Here is a 21341-nt window from a genome sequence, read left to right as displayed (position 1 = left end):
TCCTTAGCACAGTACCTGTCATATTGGGCTCCAAAAGTGGAGCCATTGTTATTTAACAATTTATGCTTAAAATCAACCTAAAGTGCATTTTTAGTTTTACCATCTTATTTTTTTCTTATGTATCATTGACAGTGATCCCTTATTTGAGGGATGGGTAACCTTAAAAACATTTTTTATTAAAATATGTTGCTTAAGAAAAAAAAGATAAAATAGATATGTAGCTTTGTGAAAACCGTAAGAAAATCTTGTTTTTTTATTTGATGGACGTTCCTGGTTATCGAATTTTAGTCACCTTTGTTTTCCCAGCCTTTCAGAGAAATAGGTAGATCTAAATTTACCTTTGTAGATCTATATGTACCATTAAGTGATAAATTTAGACAACAATTATGTTTTCAAGTGGATAAATTATATTAATACCTGGATGTATTTTTGTCATGGTGATATAATACAACTTATACTACAAGGTGAATGAAGGACAGATTTGACATATTGCTTTGCCCACTTTTAGTTGAGGCATGACAGTCTGGAGATAATGACAAAAATATAAATGCTCAAAATAAAACCATTAGAATTTCTATGCTTTTCTGTCACTACCAGTCCTTCATTTGTAATAGATTGCTCTTCAACTATTTGTGTTAAAAGTAACTCTTCTTGGGAAATACTTACAGTTCATGTTGGGATATGACTTGCATTTTGAATTTTCAGTTAACTAACAAATATACTTGTAAACTTTGAAAACAAGTTCTGCTTCAGCAGTGAAAATTGTAATTTGATGTTTGTCAATTTGCAAAATAAAATCATGCATTTATAAACACTCCACAAATTTTTAATAATATTGTTAATGTCAATAAAGAGGAAAGGGATTTTGAATACAAGTAATGTAGAACTGTTCTTGTTTATGAAAGCCAAATCATAAGGTCTTTAACAATTGGCTCTTTATTTTCCTTTTCAATTTATTGCAGTTTGTTTTTACTGTTTTGGACCACCAGGCAGCATCAGATCATATTACTAAAACTTGTTTACATTAGCAACAAGCTAACTTGATTTTATTACCAGAATATGGATTATGATTTCCAACCAATTATTAAAATGTCGATGGTTTTCAAATAATCAACTTTGTCTTTAAGGTTTTTGGTTTGTTTTTTAGGTTATAGTTATATGCAGGATAGAAAGTGTACAAAAATATTAAGCAGAGAATAAGAAAAATAATTTCTGTACAAGAGAGAAAGGAATACTTAAGGTTGCAGGAATGTTGGACCTGTTGGTGCCATGTAGAATAACATGTACCAGGCCATAACTTTCGGGAGTATTTCTGAATTTTGACTGGCATACAAATGGAATTTAAAGTTTCATAAAAAGCTCCCTGTGGCCAAAATAGTGTATTTTTCACCTCTACAATTCACAATAACTTGTGTGAAAACTTTCATACTAAAACTACAATAAAAGAACATGTACCTGGAAATGTCCAATGAGTGTGAGTAATGCTGTAATCCCTGCAATCATGACTTTAATTTGGGTGAACACTGGGAAAAGTCTGGCATGACCCCTGACACACACACACACACACACACACACACACACACACGCCCCGAAAACATAGATAAAATATTCCTCATATTGGTCAAAATGGATTATTGCTGCTGCTACCCTTTACTCTCCTTCAGATGTCATTTAACTTTTTTCTACAGTTATACTTAAGCATTTCAGAAGTGTAAACAAAATTTACTTTTGAGGCTATTTTCAAGGGTATTTTTGGCTAGACTGTCATCCATGTTAGTAATGGAATATGGAGCAGAGCCTTACATCTTTTAAAATATATTTTCACAAGACTTTGAAGCACACTACGAGGCTGTTTCATTTTGTAAGTGCAGAAACCAAGGTCTGGGAGAGTGACTGCCCAAAACGCAGCTGGTAGCTGGCTGCACCCAAAACCCGAAGCCAACTGCCAGGTGCAGGTACGAGGCATGACGTCACCGGCGGTGCCAGGCGGCGGCTCCGAGAGCTGCGGACGTGGGCTGGGCCGGAAGCGGTGCCGCAGGCGGCTCGCCTCGCTCCGCCCCACGCGAGCCAGTCTTTGCGCCTCCCAGGCAGCGGTCAGAGGAGCCGGAGTTGGGGGGCGAGGCGCCAGCCGGCCCCGCCCCTCAGGCCGGTCCCACCCATCAGGGCAGCCCCGCTCCTCCTGCCGTGGCGTGGCCGGGCGCGGCGCAAGGTGGGCGCTGCCGGTGAGTCCCGCTTGGTGACGCCCGGCTCGGTCGGCGCCTGGGTGGGGAGGCGGAGGAGAGAAATGGGCTGATCGGCCATTACGTTCTATCTTGCTAGCGCCAGCAGCCCTGTGGCGGCGACGACGATGGACCCAGAGCCTGGGAGCCGTGCGGAAGGAGGAGAAGCAGTTGCAGCCTCGGGAGCTGCGGCCGCCGCGACGTTCAGGGAATCGGCTCGACAGGTAAGTGCGGCCGCCGAGGGAGGCGGCGGCGCGGAGGCGGGGGCCAGGAGAGCCCCGTCTCGTGTCTGTCTCGTCCGCCGGCTGCCCTTTCGGCCTGCCCGGCCTTCCCCCGAGCAGGCCGCCAGCCGGAGATGAGTTTCGGGGCTCTTTCTCACGGTAGCCCCACCTCTGCCCAAAGACACCGGCTTGGGGGAAGGGGCGGACGCCTCCCCACAGCCGGGCGGCCCTCAGCAACCCCTCCGCTGGCCGCGCCGCAGACCGTGGGGCTTGCGGGGGTGCTGCTCCAGCTTCGGGTCTGCGAGCGAGAGAAGGAAGGCGTGTCCCCGCAAGGCTGTCCTTAGAGTAATTGGAAGCCAGGTGACGGCGGCTTCAGACACTTTTCAGCCTCTCGGTATGTGAGCGCCTGACTTGGCTTGTGCCCTTTGGTAGGCTAATAGCAACTATGTGCTGAGCGTTTACAGGCTTTATTTCACTTAATCCTAATAACTTCTGCATGATGTGGGCGTTATCCCCATTTCACCCGCGAGGTAACCAAGGCTCGGAGCTGCCCAACAGAAACCTAATGGGAGCCACATTGTAAATTGTACGTTTTCTAGTAGCCATATTAAAAAAAATAAAAATAAATTTTCATGTTTTATTGTATGTTATTAATATCTTATTGAATCTAATTTAACAAAAAACTTCAGAACTTAATGTGAAAGTTAATCATGTATTTTAGTTAATCAATGTATTTTACATTTCTCTTTTTGGTACGAGTCTTAGAAATCCTGTGTGTGTGTTACACCTACTGCACATCTCGGTTTGAACTATTCTCATTTTATGGGAGCAATTAGCCACATGTGGCTAGTGGTTGCTGTGTTGGATAGGGTAAGTTTAGAGAGTTAGGTAAGGTTTGGAGGCTTGTTTTGTTTTGGATTTGGTAGTCTAAAGTAATAGTTTAGAATCTTTGGCCAAGTAAAACTAATGAAGAAATTGCTTTAACTGAAACTAGCACAGGAGTATACAGTTTGGGCCATAAAAAACCTGAGTTGCTCCTCTGTGGAAATCTTCCCACCTTCAGTGAAAATGAAGCCTTTTTAGTAGCTTCATTTTTGAGACTAACTACTAAAATGTTATTAGTAAGACATTCCCCGAAACGACAGATTCCTAAGGAACTAAATAGTGCCTGAATGTGAGTATAGCTTTTGTAGTATAAGATGTAGTTTGCATGCACAAAAACTTTTCCACATACTAGTTTTATATGGAATTTCTTGTTTTTCTCCTACTTGAGGAAAGTAACCAGCAAGAAGGAATTCAGTGGAATTCAGGGGCAACACTGATTGATTAGATTCATTTTCAGTTGAGACCTGTTGCTGACAGGTACAGATGAACTGGACCTTTAAGTCCACGGTCCTGGGTGTATTTTCCATTTAATTTTTCCTTCTGTTACTGTAATTGTTTTCACAACTGCATCAAGCTTGGAATCGCTCTAATAGCAAAGTAAACATACCTGTATTGATTTACCAGCTAAGTATTGTTTGAAGAGAGGTTTTTCCTTTTGGTTTAGTGATAGTCATGTTATTTTCATATTCTTGGTTGAAAAAATAATAGATATCTAAATAGTAAGGGAGGCTGTTGAGCAGAAAGTAGAAAGTTATAGGAATACTCCCATGGCCAGTATCTCACATTCACCAAAAGTAAGTTTGTGTTGTAATCATTCTGGTATTTCCTGTGCATATATAATCTCTTCTTTGGTGTTAAACACAAATGGATTCATACTATACAAACTATTTTCTAACTTTCCCTTTTTGCTCTCATTCACATTCCTGAAGCAGAAACATCTCTGGGAACCCCAGATCTATGCTTTTGAGTATAGTAAGAGAAAAGAGGCCAGTGAGGCGGGGACTTGGATGGAAGGAGAGCCTGCTGTCCTTCATCAGTCTGTCAGAACCGAGAAATTCCAAGTGCAGTGTAGGGAAAGGAGTAAGAAATAGGAGCTTGGCTCTGTGTTTAGAATTTCACCTTAAACCAGGCCATACAGTACCTGTTGTGACATTTTATCAGGCAAGTTCTCTGACTAAACTCTTAACCAAAATCTGAGCCTCAGTATTATTAAAGAAGTTAAAATTTCAGTACTACTCATTCATTTATGTAGCACTTCTGCTACCAAGAACTTATGATGTACTAGGAACTATAGATTACAGGATATAGCAGTGAAGGATACACACTGTGGAGTGCCTACTCCTCTATGTTGCTAGCTAACTAGCTGGGAAAGGTGATACAGAATAAAATCCATGATGTGTAGTGCATGTTTTAAAGAAGTTCTAGGTGCTATGAAAGTGTATAAAAAGATTGCCATTAAAATCAGGCCCCAGGAAACCAGATAAAACAGATTTACAGTCTGATGGTTAATCATAAAATTTGATAAAAAATGAATTGACAATGCATCTATTAATTTTCTGGTGTTAGGAACCTCTTTTTTTCAGATCTTTGGAATTTGTTAAAATGGAATTTGTAATATTGACAGTGAAATTTTTCTTACTAAGAGGTTTATTGTTTATCTGTAAAAAAGAAACATTTGCAAAATTCAGAGAATAACTTTCATTTATAATTGTTGGAAATTTTTCAACAAATTAATTTTCTGGTTGGTTTTTATCCATCAATACCTCCCTTCTCTGTTTCCCCTCTTTTATTCTCTAAAGTAGAGGTCAGAATCACATGCCATCGATTGTCTCTCACAGATTTTTTTACTTGCCAGTTTGGTTCCTTAAGATGAGGTGTTGACAGAAGTATAGCCTATGGGCCAGATCCCACCAGCCACCTGTTTATATAAAGCTTTATTTGAACACAGCTATACCTGATTATTATGTGTTGTCCATGGCTGCTTTCACAGAGTTCAGTAGTTGTGATAGAAGCTGGATGGCCTGCAAAGTCTAGACTTATTTACCATCTGGCCTTTGTTTTTAAGAAAAAGTTTGCTTACTCCCATTTAAGAAGATAAACCTAAAACTTGGGTTTTACTATATCAAAAATTAATATTAAAATTTTTAACGAAAGCCCTTAAATAAAAGTCTCCTTAATAAAAATCTTTATATGAAATGTTATTAGAGCAAAGAAAATCCATTTTTAATTATATATTATGTATAGAGAATATTACTCAAAGTTTTGTTTAAACTTAACTAACTTTGGTATTGGAATGAAAAATATGAATCAAGGGATGCCTGGGTGGTTCGGTCAGTTAAGCATCTGCCTTCCGCTTAGGTTGTGATGCCAGGGTTCTGGGACTGAGTCCCACACTGGGCTCCCTGCTCAGAGAGTCTGCTTCTCCTTCTCCTGCTTCTCCTGCTTGTGCTCTCTCTCTCTCTCTGACAAATAAAGAAAATCTTTTAAAAAAAAGATAAAAATAATCATATTTCAGCCTTCACCTTTGTAGGTTTAAAAAAAAATCTTTTGGAAAGAATATAGCCAAGAGTGAGAGTTAATGGAGATAGTAGCTAAGTTTATACTGTTATGATCCAGCTGGAATGTTTTGACTTATTAAAGTTGTCTAGGGAAGGTAAAGTAGTTGAGCCAATGAGAGATAGCCCTTCTCCTTTGCTTTTGTCTAAGGAAGGAAAAATTGAGCCAGTGAGAAGCTGCTTCTGCTCTAATGGTGGTGGAACAGGTCATGGTGATGTACCCTGAAAGGTCTCAGCTCTATTCACTGACTGGAACCGTTGCTTTGGCATTAGATCCATTCAGGTAGTGTGACGACTGGAGATCTAACCCAACTTCTCTGACTTTCCCTTGCTTGTAAAGGGATCCACAGACCTGAGTAATGGTTCAGAAGGTAATGTTGATGTCAGAACAACCATAAACCAAATCTTATTTTAAGGGGAAAAATGAGATGGAGCAGGAATGGCTCACCATGTTTAGGGACGAGGTGAACTTGATGGGTCATTTTTTTCTTTTTAATTTTAAAGATTTTATTTATTTGTCAGAGAGATGGAGTGGGGAGCACAAGCAAGGGGAGTGGGCAGGCAGAGGGAGAAGCAGACTCCCCACTGAGCAAGGAGCCCGATGCGGGGCTCGATCCCAGGACCCCAGGATCATGACCTGAGCCAAAGGCAGACGCTTAACCGACTGAGCCACCCAGGTGTCCCCGTGGTGGACCGTTCGTTGTTCATTTTGTTTATGGACATTATAAATGGGCTGGTCTTCCGTTGTTAAGGGCTGGGATTTGTTTGAACTCTCAAGACAGGCTAGGGAGAATTGTGGCTTTTGTTTTTTCAGGTTAATACATAGATAGCCCATGCTGTCAAGGTTTTCATGATCTCAGTTTGCTATACAGCAGTTATAGTTGCTGTCAGTGATGTCTTCATGTGTCGTGGAGCAATGCATGTGTTTTTTAGGTTGGATATACCTGGATTCACATCCTGGCTAATGACTAAACTTACCTTTGGGAAGTGAAGAATAGAGAGTCATATATATTTTCTAGGAAGGAACTTAGAGGATTCAGAGGAAATACGACAAAAATGAAGTTACTTATATTTGCATAACTGGGCAATCCTAGTCCACTATTTTTATCAGTAGAATCCCATCTCTGCAACTGCAGTTCAGAGAACTTTCTTTCTTACTGGTTGAACAACATTCATGGGTTTAAATTGTGTGGTCATATCCACAAGTGTTAAGAATCCTTATAGAGGACAAAATTTTTGAACTCTGGACCATCCTAGAGAAGCCCACCAATGTGGACTTTAATCGTGGCAGTCCTGTAGTCCTGTATCATTTTGTTTGGTTTAGTTTTAAAATTATATACGTAATACATGAACATAGTCTCATCACAAAACAAACCAAACAACAAAATACAAAAAAGAGTAACAGGCCCCCATGACTACTCCCTTACCTGTACCTCCTCCCCTGTCTCAGTACCTATCCCTAGGAGTAACCACTGCTGGGTTTTTCTTCACAATTGTACTGTGCTTTTTTGAAGTATTCTAGTAAGGAGATGAAATAAAGGCTTTCTTAGGAGTTAAAACTTGAGGCAAGATAACAGTGAGAAGCTCTTTGTCCTCTCCCATAATATGCATTTACTCTCAGTTGGGAACATGGGTAAATATTTGAGGTAAAATTAGTATTTCCCTAGGAATGAAATTTGGATGTAATTAGAATTCCATAGACTATTGTACTAAAATTTGTAAAATCCTTTTACTGTCAGGAAAACTCTGTTGTCACCTATGCATTATTGACTAAGAAATGTGAAAGCTCAGCAATAGAACACTTATGGCTTGTTTTCCAGATTTGATCTACAAATGAGTTTTATTTGGATTGCACAGTGCTTTAAAACATTTTTTTCAGTTTAAGTGTCTTCGTTGGGGATGCTTTCTCCACAGGGTCTACCTTTCCCTATATAGTTTTGCTCACTTTCGGTGCTGCTTGGCCTTAAAAGGCATTTTAATTTGGAACTCCTGTTTTGAGAAAAGGTGAGAAGCAGAGTTAAGTTGAATGGGTTTTGCTTTGTCCACATGTAGCTAAGCCTAAATCCAAGGATTTAGGAGAGTTCCCTGCCAAGAACTGTTATTTTATTTTATGTCTCTAATATATGTATAGGGTCCATCTATCTGATTTTCCTTTGATATTACACATTAATCTGTAAATAACATTATTCTTTAAAACAATTGATGTCCAGACTGTCTTTGCGTATTATATAACATTGGAATTGCTATGTTTTGAAGTGTAGTGCTTGATTTCTTAGCTGCTGACTTCAAAAAAGTTTATTTGGTTAAATTCTATTTTTTACCCTCAGCAGAGAGTATGTAGATGTTTGCTTTATTATTCATTAAACTCTACATTTATGTTATTTATACTCTTGTGTGTGTATGATGTCTTAATTTAAAAAAAAATTAAGGATTGGTTTATGTTTCTTTTTTCCCTAAAATAAAGCAACCAATAATTTGCCATATGAAAGAAAATTAATCTCCCTTGAAACTCATTATCTTATTATTGTCATTAGATGAATAGTGAAAGAGGCTTTGAAAATGTAGAACTGGGAGTCATAGGAAAGAAGAAGAAAGTCCCGAGGAGAGTCATCCACTTTGTAAGTGGTGAAACAATGGAAGAATACAGCACAGATGAAGATGAAGTCGACGGCCCGGAGAAGAAAGATGTTTTGCCTACTGTTGATCCGGTAGGTCTGACGCTTTTGTCAGTAGTTTTTTATGAGACTCACACGCTGCCTACTGCTCTAAGAAGGCACTGTCACTAGTTTTCTAAATTGATTTGTTTCCTCTTAAACAGCAAATGGAAGGGGTCTTTTGAGGTTTAAATCAACTATATTTTGATTATAAAAATATGCAGTATGATTTTGGTAGAAAATAGTATTTTTACAAATATGGATGGAAATATTTCTGCATTTCGGTAGTCTGAAATAGTTTGAGTGTCAGAGTTCTTTGTCAGTGTGGTAGGTTTCTTTAAGATTTATCTTACTACATAGAGTGCTTGAATCCCAGTCCCTTTGAACTAAGGACTATGCTGACATAGTAGTTTCCACCTAAAATTTAGGATTTGTCAGTTCTTTTCCACATCAATGCCCCGAGTTTCGATTGGAAGATAGGAGTGCACAGTTCTTAACTTTATGTGCCTCATCAGCTAAATTTAAGAATTTCTAAATTATACATGATGTAACTATAAAATTATAGGACAAGCTGTACATTCTTAAAAAGTAGTGTTGTCCTTCTAAGTAGTCTTTGGAGAGTTTTGTTGATCCATATTTACTGACTTTCTTAGTAGGTACTGTTTTAGGCACTGGTGATACAGCCATGGGCAACATAAATTTTTGCTCTTGTATGCTAGTGGGCAGACAGGGAATAAACACATACTATAATTATCAGACTGTAAAGTGCTATGAAGAAGGGTAGCAGGATAGAGAATTATTATTGTGTATTTGATTTAAAAAATGTTATTACTAGTATTTCATCAGATTTGGCTTTTTTTTTTTTAAGATTTTATTTATGTATTTGACAGAGAGAGACACAGCGAGAGAGGGAACACAAGCAGGGGGAGTGGGAGAGGGAGAAGCAGGCTTCCCACTGAGGGGGGATCCCGATGTGGGGCTCGATCCCAGGACCCTGGGATCATGACCTGAGCCGAAGGCAGACGCTTAACGACTGAGCCACCCAGGCGCCTCTGGATTTGGCTTTTGATAGATTTTGGTTATTAAAAAAATATTAGATCCAGAGTCTCTACTATGGAATATATTCAAAGGACCTTGCAGTATACTCTGATGGCATTTCTAAATGCATGCAGAATATTATATAGAGGTGTTTCATGCACTGGGAGAATTGTTGGAATAAGTATTTTTCTTTTAAATTACTTTCAAGGGGTTAATTCTTACTTGTCTGTATACATTTGTATCTCTCTGTATGTTTTTAAAAGTCATGGTCTCAATAGTTGCTCTCTATTACATAGAAAGTGATAAAAAAAGCATTGCATAATACGGCACCTGGATGGCTCAGTCAACTGACTCTTGGTTTGGGCTTAGATCATGATCTCTGGGTTGTGGGATTGAGCCCTGCATTGGGCTCCACGCTCAGTGTGCAGTCTGCTTGTCCCTCTCTCTCTGTTCCTCCCCTGCTCACATGCTTTCTGTCTCTCTCTCAAATAAATAATAAATAAAATCTTTCAAAAATAAAAGCATTGCGTAGAAAAAAATGCATCCTTACTACTTGCCTAAAAATTTACTCTTTTTTAACAAGCTTTATTGAGATACAGTTCACATAGCATACAATTCACTGACTTAAAGTTACAGTGATGTGGCTTTTAGTATATTCATAGATGTGCACAACCATTACCACAGTCAGTTTTAGTACATTTGCATCACCTTAGAAAGAAACTCAGTACCCTTTAGTTATCGTTCCTTATCCTTCATCTCCCCAGCTCCTGATAATCAAAATCTACTTTCTGTCTATAGATTTCCCTATTATGTACATTTCATAGAATGAAATCATATAACAGGTGATCTTTTGTAACTGGTTTCTTTCATTTAGCATGTTTTCAAGGTTCATGTTATAGCGTGTGTCAGAATTTCATTCCTTTTTTTGATATACCACATTTGTCAGTACGTGGACATTTGGGTTATTTCCACCTTTTGGCTACTATGAATACTGCTGTGAACGTTTGGATACAGGTTTTAATTTCTCTTGGTTATGTACCTATGAGTGGAATTGCCAGGTCATATGCTAACTATATTTAATCATTTGAGGAATTGCCTTGTTCTTTATTCTGTTGATAATGGTGACATTGATTGATTTTTGGCTGTGAAACTAGCCTTACGTTCCTAGGATAAAACCCACTTGATCATGGCATATAATTCTTTTTATATGTTGATGGATTTAGTTTGCTAGTAATTATTGGGAATATTTGCACCCATATTCATAAAAAATACAGGTCTATAATTTTCTTATGATGTCTTTGTCTGGTTTTGGTTCCAGAGTACTACTGGCCTCATAAAATGAGTTAGGAACTGTTCCTTCTTCTTGGATTTTTTGTTGGTTGACTTTTTGGGAAGAGTTTGTGAAGAATTGGTATTAATTCTTATTTAAATGTTTGGTAGATCTCACCTGTGAAGCTGCCTAGGCTTTTCGTTGTGTATAGCTTTTTGATTCCTAAATTGTCTTATTTTTAAGTCCATTTTGGTAGTTTTGTTTATTTCATATAAGTTATCAAATCTGTTGTCATGCAGTTCATAGTATTCCTTTATAGTCCTTTTTATTTTTTCATTTCTGATTCTAGTTATTTGGGTCTTCCTTCTTTTTTCTTGGTCAGTTTAGTTTAGCAAAAGTTTTATCAATTTTGTTGATCTTTTCCAAGAACCAGCTTTTGGTTTCAGTGATTTTCTCTCTTGTGTTTTTCTCCATTTCATTACTTTTCACACTAGTCTTTATTATTTCCTTCCTTCTGCTTGCTTTATGTCTAGTTTGCTCAGTTTTTTCCAGTGTCTTGAGTTGGAAAGTTAGATTACCTTTCTTCTTTATTAATTAGCTATGAATTTTCCTTTAAGAACTGTTTTAGTTACATCTCCTAAGATTTGTATGTTACACCTTCATTTTCATTCATCTCAAAGTATTTTCTCTTTGACCTCTTGGTTATTTGAGAGTATGTTATTTACTTCCCATATATTTGTTAAGTTTTCATATTTTATTTTATGTTCTTGATTTCTTTTTCTTTTCTTTTCTTTAAGTAGGCTGCATACCCAGCTTGGAGCCCAATGTGGGGCTTGAACTCACAACCCTGAGATCAAGACCTGAGCTGAGTTGGACATTTAACTGACTGAGCCACCCAGATTCTCCTGTTCTTGATTTCTAATTTCACCCCATGTGGTTGGAGAATATCCTTGTATTATTTCTCTCCTTTTAAATCTATTGAAGTTTGTTTTATGGCCTAGCATGTGGTCTGTCTTTGAGAATGTTCTGTTTGTACTTGAGGAGAATGTAGATTCTGTTGTTGTTAGGTCCTGTGTTCAGTATATGTCTGTTAGGTCTGGTTGGTTCATAGTGTTTTTCAAGTCTTCTATTTCCTTGTTGATCTGCCTAGTTGTCCTATTCGTTATTGACAATGGGGTATCAAAGTCTCCAACTGTTACTGTTGAGTTGTCTATTCCCTTCATTTCTGTTGGTTTTTGTTCTTTTGAGCCCCTTCTACTGAATTTTGCATTTCAGTTATTGTGCTTTTCAACTCCAGAATTTCCATCTGGTTCTTGTTGTTAATTTTTTTTTTTAAGATTTATTTATTTTAGGGAGAGAGGGAGAGCATGGGGGTAGGGGTAGAGGGAGAGAGAGTGAGAGAAACAGACTCCCCGCTGAGTGCGAAGCCCTACAGCATGGGGCTCTGTCTCATGAACCTGAGCCGAATCCAGTCGGATGCTTAATCGACTGAGCCACCCAGGTGCCCCTCTTGTTAATATTTTTTATCTCTTTATTGATATTCTTTATTCAATGCAACATTGTTATACCTTCATTTCTTTAATTATGGTTTCCTTCGTTCTTTGAACATACTTATAAAAGTTACTTTGACTTTTTTTCTGTTAAGTCCAACATCTAGTCACTCATGGGTAGATTCTATTTCCTGCTTTTCTCCCTCTGAATAGAGCATATTTCTGTTTCTTTGTATGTCTCTTAATTTTTTGTACATTTTAGACAATATATTGCAACAACTCTGGGTACTGCCCTTGCCTTCTCCCTCCCTGCCCCTACCTCAGCCTTTAGTTTAGCCTGCATCTTCATAGAATCTAAGAACTTCCTCTCAATTACCTCTCACCACAGTCTCCACGGATTTTAAGAGCACCCTTTGGGCTTGGACGTTTCCAGCTCTGTTGCAAATGAAGTCAGTTCATTTGGGAAGAGATTAGGAGCTATCTGTTTTATTGCCTACTTTTCTTTCTGGGCAAAACCTCTTAGCCAGAGCTCTGAAGTTGGAGCTAGGGCAAGTGTTGCATTCCTGAGTGACAGCCCTACTTTAGGAGCTGAGTGCTCGGTGAAGGTGGGGAACCCTTAGATCTTTTTGGCTTTTTTCACTGCCTCATGAACAGAGGCTATCAGTGCCCCGGGATTCTCAGTGGCACTGTGCCCATGGTAAAGCCTCCATTCCATAAACGGGCTGACAGAAGAAGGGAGCTCCCACCTGTCAGCTGCACTCACCTGAAACTTAGGCTCAGGAATAGGTGGCTTGTGGGCAAGATCAGAAATGCTGATTGATGTTCTGTCATGCAGTATTTGTTTTTCTGTGACTGGCTTATTTTACTAGCATAATGTCTTCAAGATTCATCTATGTTGTTGTATATGGTAGGATTCCCTTTTTTTAAGACTGATTTTCCATTATATATATTATCACATTTTCTTTATCCATTCATTCATCAGTGGACATTTAGGCTGTTTCTACTTCTTGGCTATTAGGAAGAATGCTACAGTGAAGATGGGAGTGGAAATATCTCTTTGAGGTCCTGATTTCAGTCCTTTTTGTTAAATACCAGTATTGTAAATGGGGAAAACAGCAGGATAGAGAAAGCACAACAATGTGCACAACAATGTTGTAAAAACATACGTGCTCAGGGCGCCTGGGTGGCTCAGATGGTTGGGCCTCTGCCTTTGGCTCGGGTCGTGATCCTGGGGTCCTGGGATTGAGTCCCATATCGGGCTCCCTGCTCAGTGGGGAGCCTGCCTCTCCCTCTGCCTCCGCCTGTCTCTCTCTCTGTCTCTCATGAATAAATAAATAAAATATTTAAAAAAACCCAAACATGGGCGCCTGGGTGGCTCAGTTGGTTAAGCGACTGCCTTCGGCTCAGGTCATGGTCCTGGAGTCCCGGGATCGAGTCCCGCATCGGGCTCCCTGCTCGGCAGGGAGTCTGCTTCTCCCTCTGACCCTCTTCCCTCTCGTGCTCTCTATCTCTCATTCTCTCTCTCTCAAATAAATAAATAAAATCTTTAAAAAAAAAAAAAAAAAAAAAAAAAAAAAAAAAACCCAAACATATGTGCTCAGGAAAAGACTGGGAAAATATACTAAAATATTAGTGATAATTATCTACAGGTGGTGGAAAAATGGGTGACTTAGATTTTCTTTATACTTTGCTCCATTTTCTAAGTGTTCTATGAAAAATAAGCATTACTTTTGTAATCTAAAATAAGATGTTTGGGGAGTCTGGGTGGCTCAGTCATTAAGCGTCTGCCTTCGGCTCAGGTCATGATCCCAGGGTCCTGGGATCGAGCCCCGCATCGGGCTCCCTGCTCAGCGGGAAGCCTGCTTCTCCCTCTCCCACCCCCTCTGCTTGTGTTCCCTCTCTCGGTGTGTCTCTCTCTGTCAAACAAATAAATAAAATCTTTTAAAAAATGTTTAAAAACAAAAAAAGATAGCAAATCTGAATAGTTCTTATTAAGGAAGAGGTGGATACTCAATTATTCAGGAAGAGATGGACACTTATATTTTTGGAGAAAAAAATGAATCAGCTTGAGTTTGCACCATAAACTGGAAGTCTTGAAGACCAAGATCTGGCCCATTTTTCTTATTCCTGGGGTGATGGTGGTGGTAGTGATGCTGGCAGTGGTGGCAAGGTTCCAGTGTAGGCTCTTGAGTCATTTGTCCTTTTGATTCAGTAAGATCAGTGTCTAAACAAGAGCCCCATACATTCATTCTGTGTAATTGTGTGTGATAGTGATAGACGTTTTTCAGGGATCCTTATCTAATTCCTCAACCCTGGAGCAGGTTTGACTCTTTGGTAGTTAGTCACTGCATGGATATTAGCAATTGTTCCCTCTAGAAACAACCCCAGGAGAATTGGTCCACTGGGAAATATATGCTTTCCTTCAAAAACCTGCTTAATCCTTTTCTTAGTAGTTTCTTGGCCCTGTCGTTATCATGTGTTATAGAGACTGGTTCCATTCCCTATACTACTGCACTGTCCCATTTACTATAAAAACTGTAAGGTGAACACTAAGATGAGAGCATCTTAAACAGAGTCCCTAAAATAACCCTTACCCCCACATAAGAGAAATGCTTCCAGCTCTGAATATAGAAGATATTTGATTGAGTCATAAATATACAGTATTTTTTTAGTTGAATGTATTTGTTTGCTTGGACACTCATTCTTGTGTAAATAGAGATAAAAGAGCTAACTCACTTCTGTGTCTTTTCAAGAATATCACAGAAATCTGCATACCTGCTTTTCATGAGAAGACTGTTGTGTTTCCCCCTTTTCTCTTTAGCCCATCTACCTAGACTTATAGATATTCTTGTGTTTGCTGTTTTAATACCTTATAATCATGAATATATATCTTAGCTAAGAAGATTATGTATAATTTCATTGTTTTTCTCCTTCCTGGGAACAGTATTAAAATAATATCAATAATAATTATTGTTATTTGAGTGATTGTTCTATACTATACTTTCTTTTGGTAAACAGAAATATTAGTACAATGAAGCAGGCTTATATTACTGATTTCATCCACAGAAGCAAACTGTTGTCTGTGTTGGCAAGCTTCACAGAAGTGTTCTATGGGAATGACAGCACCAAGATTAACAATGGAATTGTGCAGTGTAGATTGCCTTCTGCCATTGGTCCTTCTTTACTCAATATACGCTGAGCTTGTCTTGGGTTGTATGGTCTACGTCCTTCTTAATCCTTTTTTTTTAAGATTTTATTTATTTGTCAGAGAGAGAGAGAGAGCAAGCACAAGTAGGCAGAAGCAGCCCCGCAGATGGAGAGGGAGAAGCAGGCTCCCCGCCGAGCAGGGAGCCCGATGCGGGACTCGATCCCAGGACCCTGGGATCATGACCTGAGCCGAAGGCAGACACTTAACTGACTGAGTCACACAGGTGCCCCTAGGCCCTTCTTAATCCTTAAAGAAACGAAAGAGCTCACATTGCCACTTACTGGTCACTTATTTTCCCGTCATTGAAAGTTCATTTGATGTGCTCTTACTTATCCTGTTTACTTTCTCTGAATGTTAATTTCCTTACTGTACTGTACGTGTGTTGTACTGTATGATTTCTTAAGGTCCCTTTGTATTTACTGCTTTCTATCTCTGATGTTGTGCCTATGAACAATGAAGACAAAAAAAGCAGCAGGACAGGAGCAGAGGCTCTAGATTGTCAATTCAAAAATAAGACTCTGACTTACCAACTCCATTTTAGTGGCTGCTACTTTCTTCGGTTATTCCACGGGCTTAGGGTGGTGGTAGTTATATGGGTAATATAAAATGTCTTTGTAGAATTCTGTCTGTAAAGCTTTTAAATGTTTAATTGGATTGTAGTCTGTAGTACTGTCTATACAATATTTTATGTGCCAACCAAATATTTGATTACTTCATTCTGGCCTAAATATACAGAATGGGTTTAGGTATGAAGATTGCTAACCTGACTTCTTGTTGCAGACAAAACTCACCTGGGGCCCCTACTTATGGTTTTACATGCTTCGAGCTGCCACATCAACCCTTTCAGGTATTACTTTTTCTGTTTGAGTATTGTATAACTACTATAATATGCTCCAAGAACAAGAACTTTACCAAATGGGGTGTTTCCAAAGTGAAGGAGAAAGAGTAGGGAGTTAATCACTCTGTTCTCAGCAGCTAGCTAGCATTGGAAGGTATTAATCTAACTTGTACTTCACTTTAAAACATTCTTCAGTTTCAAATTGTGGGTTTTTTTTAAAGAACTGAAAAATGGCTTTATTAATTTATTTTATATTAATTTTTATGTTTTTGAACCTTCTCTGTTAGCAACTATTTTGCTATTTTGTTATAAGGTTTCCTACTGATACTGTTCTTACTCTGACTATTCTAGAGCCTGTATTATATAATTAATTTATTTTTAATTTCATTAATATTTCATATCTTAAGTTGAGCTATAACGAAGTCAGATTTGAAGGAAATGAATTATCAGCTTAGGACTTAATCATGCTGACTTTAAATATAGGTTTTAAATTATAAAGCTTTCCTCTGTTTCCAATTTTAACTCCCTGATAGCTTCTATCATTTTTTGCTTTTTATTAGAGGTAATCTTGAATAGTAATTCATTCAAGAAACATTTACTGAGCACTCAATATTACTGGACAGTGTGGTGTAAGGAAAAGCTTTACTTTCAGACCTGGATTACATTTTGGATCCTTCATCAGCCTCTCTGAGTCTAACCTTTCACAGTGCCTGGCATGAGGCAGGCACTCAGGGAATGTTATAGTGCAAGCCATTACTCCCCCATAGCCTAATGATGGCCCAACCTTCTAAGAGTATCTGTTTTTCTTGAAAAGTAGACATGTAATAGATAATTATAATACATGATGATACATGTATAATTGGAGGTATGAGCAGAGTGTTGTTGGGAACCCAGAAGGAGCCTCTTCCTTGATTTCCTCAAGATACACAGAAGAGAGGTATTGAGTGTTCATAATCTTTTGTATTCTTACATTGCTTTGCACATAGAAGGTGCTCAAGAAATGTTTATGGAATTATATAAGCCATTTAACTTTTGTGTGTTTTTGTTTTTTGCCATTTAACTTTTGTATCTTTAGTGTGTGACTTTCTTGGAGAGAAGATTGCCTCTGTTTTGGGCATCAGCACCCCAAAATACCAATATGCCATTGATGAGTATTACCGGATGAAAAAGGAGGTGTGTCTCCTTTTTACATTTTTTGATTCAGTTTGGTTTACTGTGGACTTCATGGGTTGTGTCATGAGCATATATATCCTCTCTAGCCACCCAAAAGAGAGCTCCCTTACGGTAGGCATTTCATTCTAGAGTTACTAATTAATCAACTTAGATACTTTTAATTTATATACTTATTTTTTAACATTGAAATTTCCCTGAGATCTTTATGTGAGACTAAGCTAGATTTCATTGTGCTGGGTGTTATGTGAGGTGCCTTATAGATGTTATCTTATTTAATCTTCATACATCTCTCCTTGGATTATTATTCCAGTTTTCAGATGAGGAAATAAGACAGTCTCTGTACTTAGAACCTGTAGACTGTAGTAGGAGAAGTGAAGCACAGAAAATTACAAGTACTAGAAATGTGTAAGTGCCAGGTGTTAAGGCACAAAGAGGTGAGGCAATTTTGTCTGCAAATGTAGTGAGGTCTTAGGGTCGGGGTGAAATTAGCCTCAAGGAATGAGAAAAGTTTAGCTCTTAAGAGCATAGGCTGAAGAACCAAAGGGTCCAAATTCAAATTCTGACTCTGCCACTTCTAACTTTGCAACCCTTGGGCAAGGTACTTAACCTTTGTAAGCCTCAGTTTCTTCATCTTTATAATGAGGAAAAGTGTGGCATCTATGTTCAGGGTTGCTCTGAGGATTAAATGAGTTGATATATAAAATGCTTAAAACAGCACCCAGTGTATATTGGTGAGCATGAAATAAATATTAAAATCTTCTATTATTCTTCAAGCAAATGGAGGGGGAATTCAGCTAAAGCTAGAATGTAGAGGCGTGAGGCTAAGTTGTGTATTTGGAACAGTGGCAGGAATGGTGCTTTGTCACTAGAGCAGAGTGCAACGGGAGAGTGGCTGGACACGAATCTGGAAAAAGCAGCTGACTTTATATTTGTTACATGGTTTCAAAAACGGTTTTTGAACAGATGAGTGTTTTTAACACTTCCAGCCATGTTTAGAGCCTCATTACCTAATCTGGACCATTGTAAATGACTCCTCAGTGTCTCTCTTGTTTTCTCTCAAGCAAGCTCTAAATTAATCTTCTTGACAGGTTACTTATTGTAACCTGTACTGTAAGTCTGTACTACAAACTACCCATACTGCATTGAACCAGTACAATTGCCCCTTCCTCCATGAATTTAGTAGTTCTGGCACTAGAAATTATCTGTATACTAGCTGCTTAGGGGAACAATAACCATGTTATACCATTTAGTGAATAGACACCCCATTTAGCTGAATAGGCTGATACCCTATAATTGAAGTGATACAGTATTTAGCTATTTTTTATTTAGATTAGAATTGATCTGAAAAGATACAGCCTTTGTCAAAGTTAATTCAGGACTCATCTAAGCAGTGCTGTACCATGCTTTAAAAATAACTTCCCTTTCTTTAAAATGTCATATGATAGTTTCCATTTTAGTTTGGGAACAGGGGACAAGGAGGTATGTCTTGTCTTAATTAGACCAAACTGAATTAGACATGACACTAATGTTTTAGTTCAAAAAAAAAAAAAAAGAGGCACAGGCAGTTGAAAGTGGGAAATAAATACTATTCCTTTTGGGCATTTATATTTCATCTTGATATATATATATCATTCTTGATTATTTCCTCTTTTTAGGAAGAAGAAGAAGAAGAAGAAAACAGGATGCCTGAAGAAGCAGAAAGACAATACCAGCAGAATAAACTGCAGGCTGATTCCATTGTCCAGAGGGATCAACCAGAAACAGTGGTATCCAGTTCATTTGTGAATCTCAATTTTGAAATGGAGGGAGACTGTGAAGTAATTATGGAAAGCAAACAAAATCCAGTCTCTGTCCCACCATAGAATGACTATCAAACTTCAAACTCTAGGGTTTTTATAATACCAGGAACTTTCACATTCTTTATTCAGTGGGACTTAATACAATTATTTATATTTTAAATTATTATCTGGAAAGGGAAAAATGTTTCTTCATTCTTAGGCTCTAGCTAGCAAAAGCCAGATCTGAAATTTGATATTTGTACTATGCTTTTACTGTGTGTCACATTAGTGCTTTGGTTTTAAAATGTTCTTTAAAGAAATTAAGGACATTCTAGAGCCCCAATTGCCAATTAAGCATTAAATTATCAAGCTTGTCTGTTATTGGTGTTTGTAAGAAAAAAATAGTTAAATTACTAAGACTAATTGGAGCTGATCTTCCTAATCTCAGATTAAAATGAGAATTTCCCCCTATTAGATCTTCTCATGTTGTCTTACATTTATATATCTAACCATTACATTAATTTCATACTAAGGATGGTTCACTGAGTGTGTAATAAAAGGAGCAAGACAAAAGCACTTTGATTTTTTTTTCCTTTAGAATATTTTATGAAAAGCTGATTAAGTTTATAACACCAAGTCTAAGATGGGTTTCCATTTTTTAATGCAGGTTACTTAATCTTACATTCTTTTTCAGCAGTTACTCAAATAACTAGCTTTGAACATAACATTAAAAACACTAGTTATGGGATGTATTTATTAAGGTATTTGTATTCAAGTGGTAACATCTAGTGATTATCCACATGGTCCTGGTTTTGTCACTCAGTAGACCCTGAGTGTTTCCTGTGGGCCAAGTAATTGGAGGGAGGAGGGTGGGGTGAGGGACAGATGAAGACTTGACCCTTCAGAGGCTTACTTTTGAATATTGTACAAGGTGCCACAGTAGCATAGGGAAGTCACCAGTCATTCTCTTCTTTGAAGTTAACAACAGTAAAGTGGACAGTTTACTTAACCCGGGTTTGGTCAGCTCTCTAGAGCCCACTGTGCTATTGGCAACACTTACCGAAGTATAATATGAAACTAATTTTGAAAATTTTCATAAATATGTGCTCATAATCTTATGAGAGATCTGTGTGATTTTGATTTATAACTAAATGTGGGTAAGAATGTATGGAGTATTTCAGAAATGCTGCTCTTAAAAGCCTATTCACAGACTTAAGAGCTTTCACAGATTAATCGTTGTTCTAAACAGCATTAAACTGTCAATCTTAAATATTTTTATATAAAATATGGCTTCAAAGAAACTCATAGGTACAGTGGAGCTATTATGGAAATCTGTTGTCAGTATGAACATCTGGCCACTAAGTTCTTCAAATGAAATTTGAAGGATTTGGAAAAGATAATTTTTCACTTGGAATCTTCAGTTACATGGATTTGTGGTATGGTAGTTATGCATGGTATGTGATGGTAATTTTTGGTCATGGTTGTAAACTCTTTAATTTAGTACTTAAAGGATTAATCTTCAGATCATGTAATTAATGTCACCCTAAATTATAGTTTACCAGTAGCTCTAAAACATGCTAGCCCGACCTCTTCCCTCTAATTTGTTTTTAACTTCATTTGAGATAGGACCTCCAACTCAGATATTTATTGGGTTTTCCAGGGAAGGCATGCATATCTAATGATGATCTGAATCTTTTCTCCCTAGAGGCACTAGATCTGAAAGCTTACCTAGTAACTTTTCTGATTGTAGAAGGAAGATTATGAAAGTTTTGTTTCTTAAATTTTACTTTCTCTAATTGTCCAACAGTGGCCAGTTTGTAATGTTTATATAGTTATTCACTGTGCCTTAAATCTTTATACTTTATTTATGCAAACTATAAAATTTCCCAGAAATGAATTAAATGGTTTTGTCTTATTTTTAAGCCTCTTACTTTTCCTTCCTTTTCGACCCTTTTTATAATTACTATTCCCCCTGGATCATAGTTCATGATACTTTACCCTCTTCTAATCTT

At 37.9% G+C, this 21341-nt stretch overlaps 1 protein-coding gene across 2 annotated transcripts; it reads left to right on the top strand.

Annotated features, from left to right (window-relative positions):
• Positions 1–2062: 2062 nt before the first annotated feature.
• Positions 2063–21244, top strand: FAM177A1 (family with sequence similarity 177 member A1). Of its 2 annotated transcripts, none has more exons than XM_027570791.1 (6): positions 2063–2222; positions 2320–2443; positions 8415–8588; positions 16321–16387; positions 17454–17551; positions 19207–21244. In XM_027570791.1, the coding sequence occupies exons 2-6, from the start codon at positions 2348–2350 to the stop codon at positions 19411–19413; spliced, it is 642 nt and encodes a 213-aa protein (XP_027426592.1). In that variant the 5' UTR covers positions 2063–2222; positions 2320–2347; the 3' UTR covers positions 19414–21244. The 2 variants fall into 2 exon arrangements, with proteins under 2 accessions (XP_027426592.1, XP_027426593.1); XM_027570792.1 differs by having other exon boundaries at positions 2064–2209.
• The last annotated feature ends 97 nt before the right edge of the window (positions 21245–21341 follow it).

This window comes from Zalophus californianus, chromosome 6 (assembly GCF_009762305.2).
Source record: "Zalophus californianus isolate mZalCal1 chromosome 6, mZalCal1.pri.v2, whole genome shotgun sequence".
NCBI classification, from domain to species: domain Eukaryota; kingdom Metazoa; phylum Chordata; class Mammalia; order Carnivora; family Otariidae; genus Zalophus; species Zalophus californianus.
The sequence above is the reverse complement of the archived record's forward strand: the minus strand, read 5'-3'. Positions and strand labels throughout refer to the sequence as shown.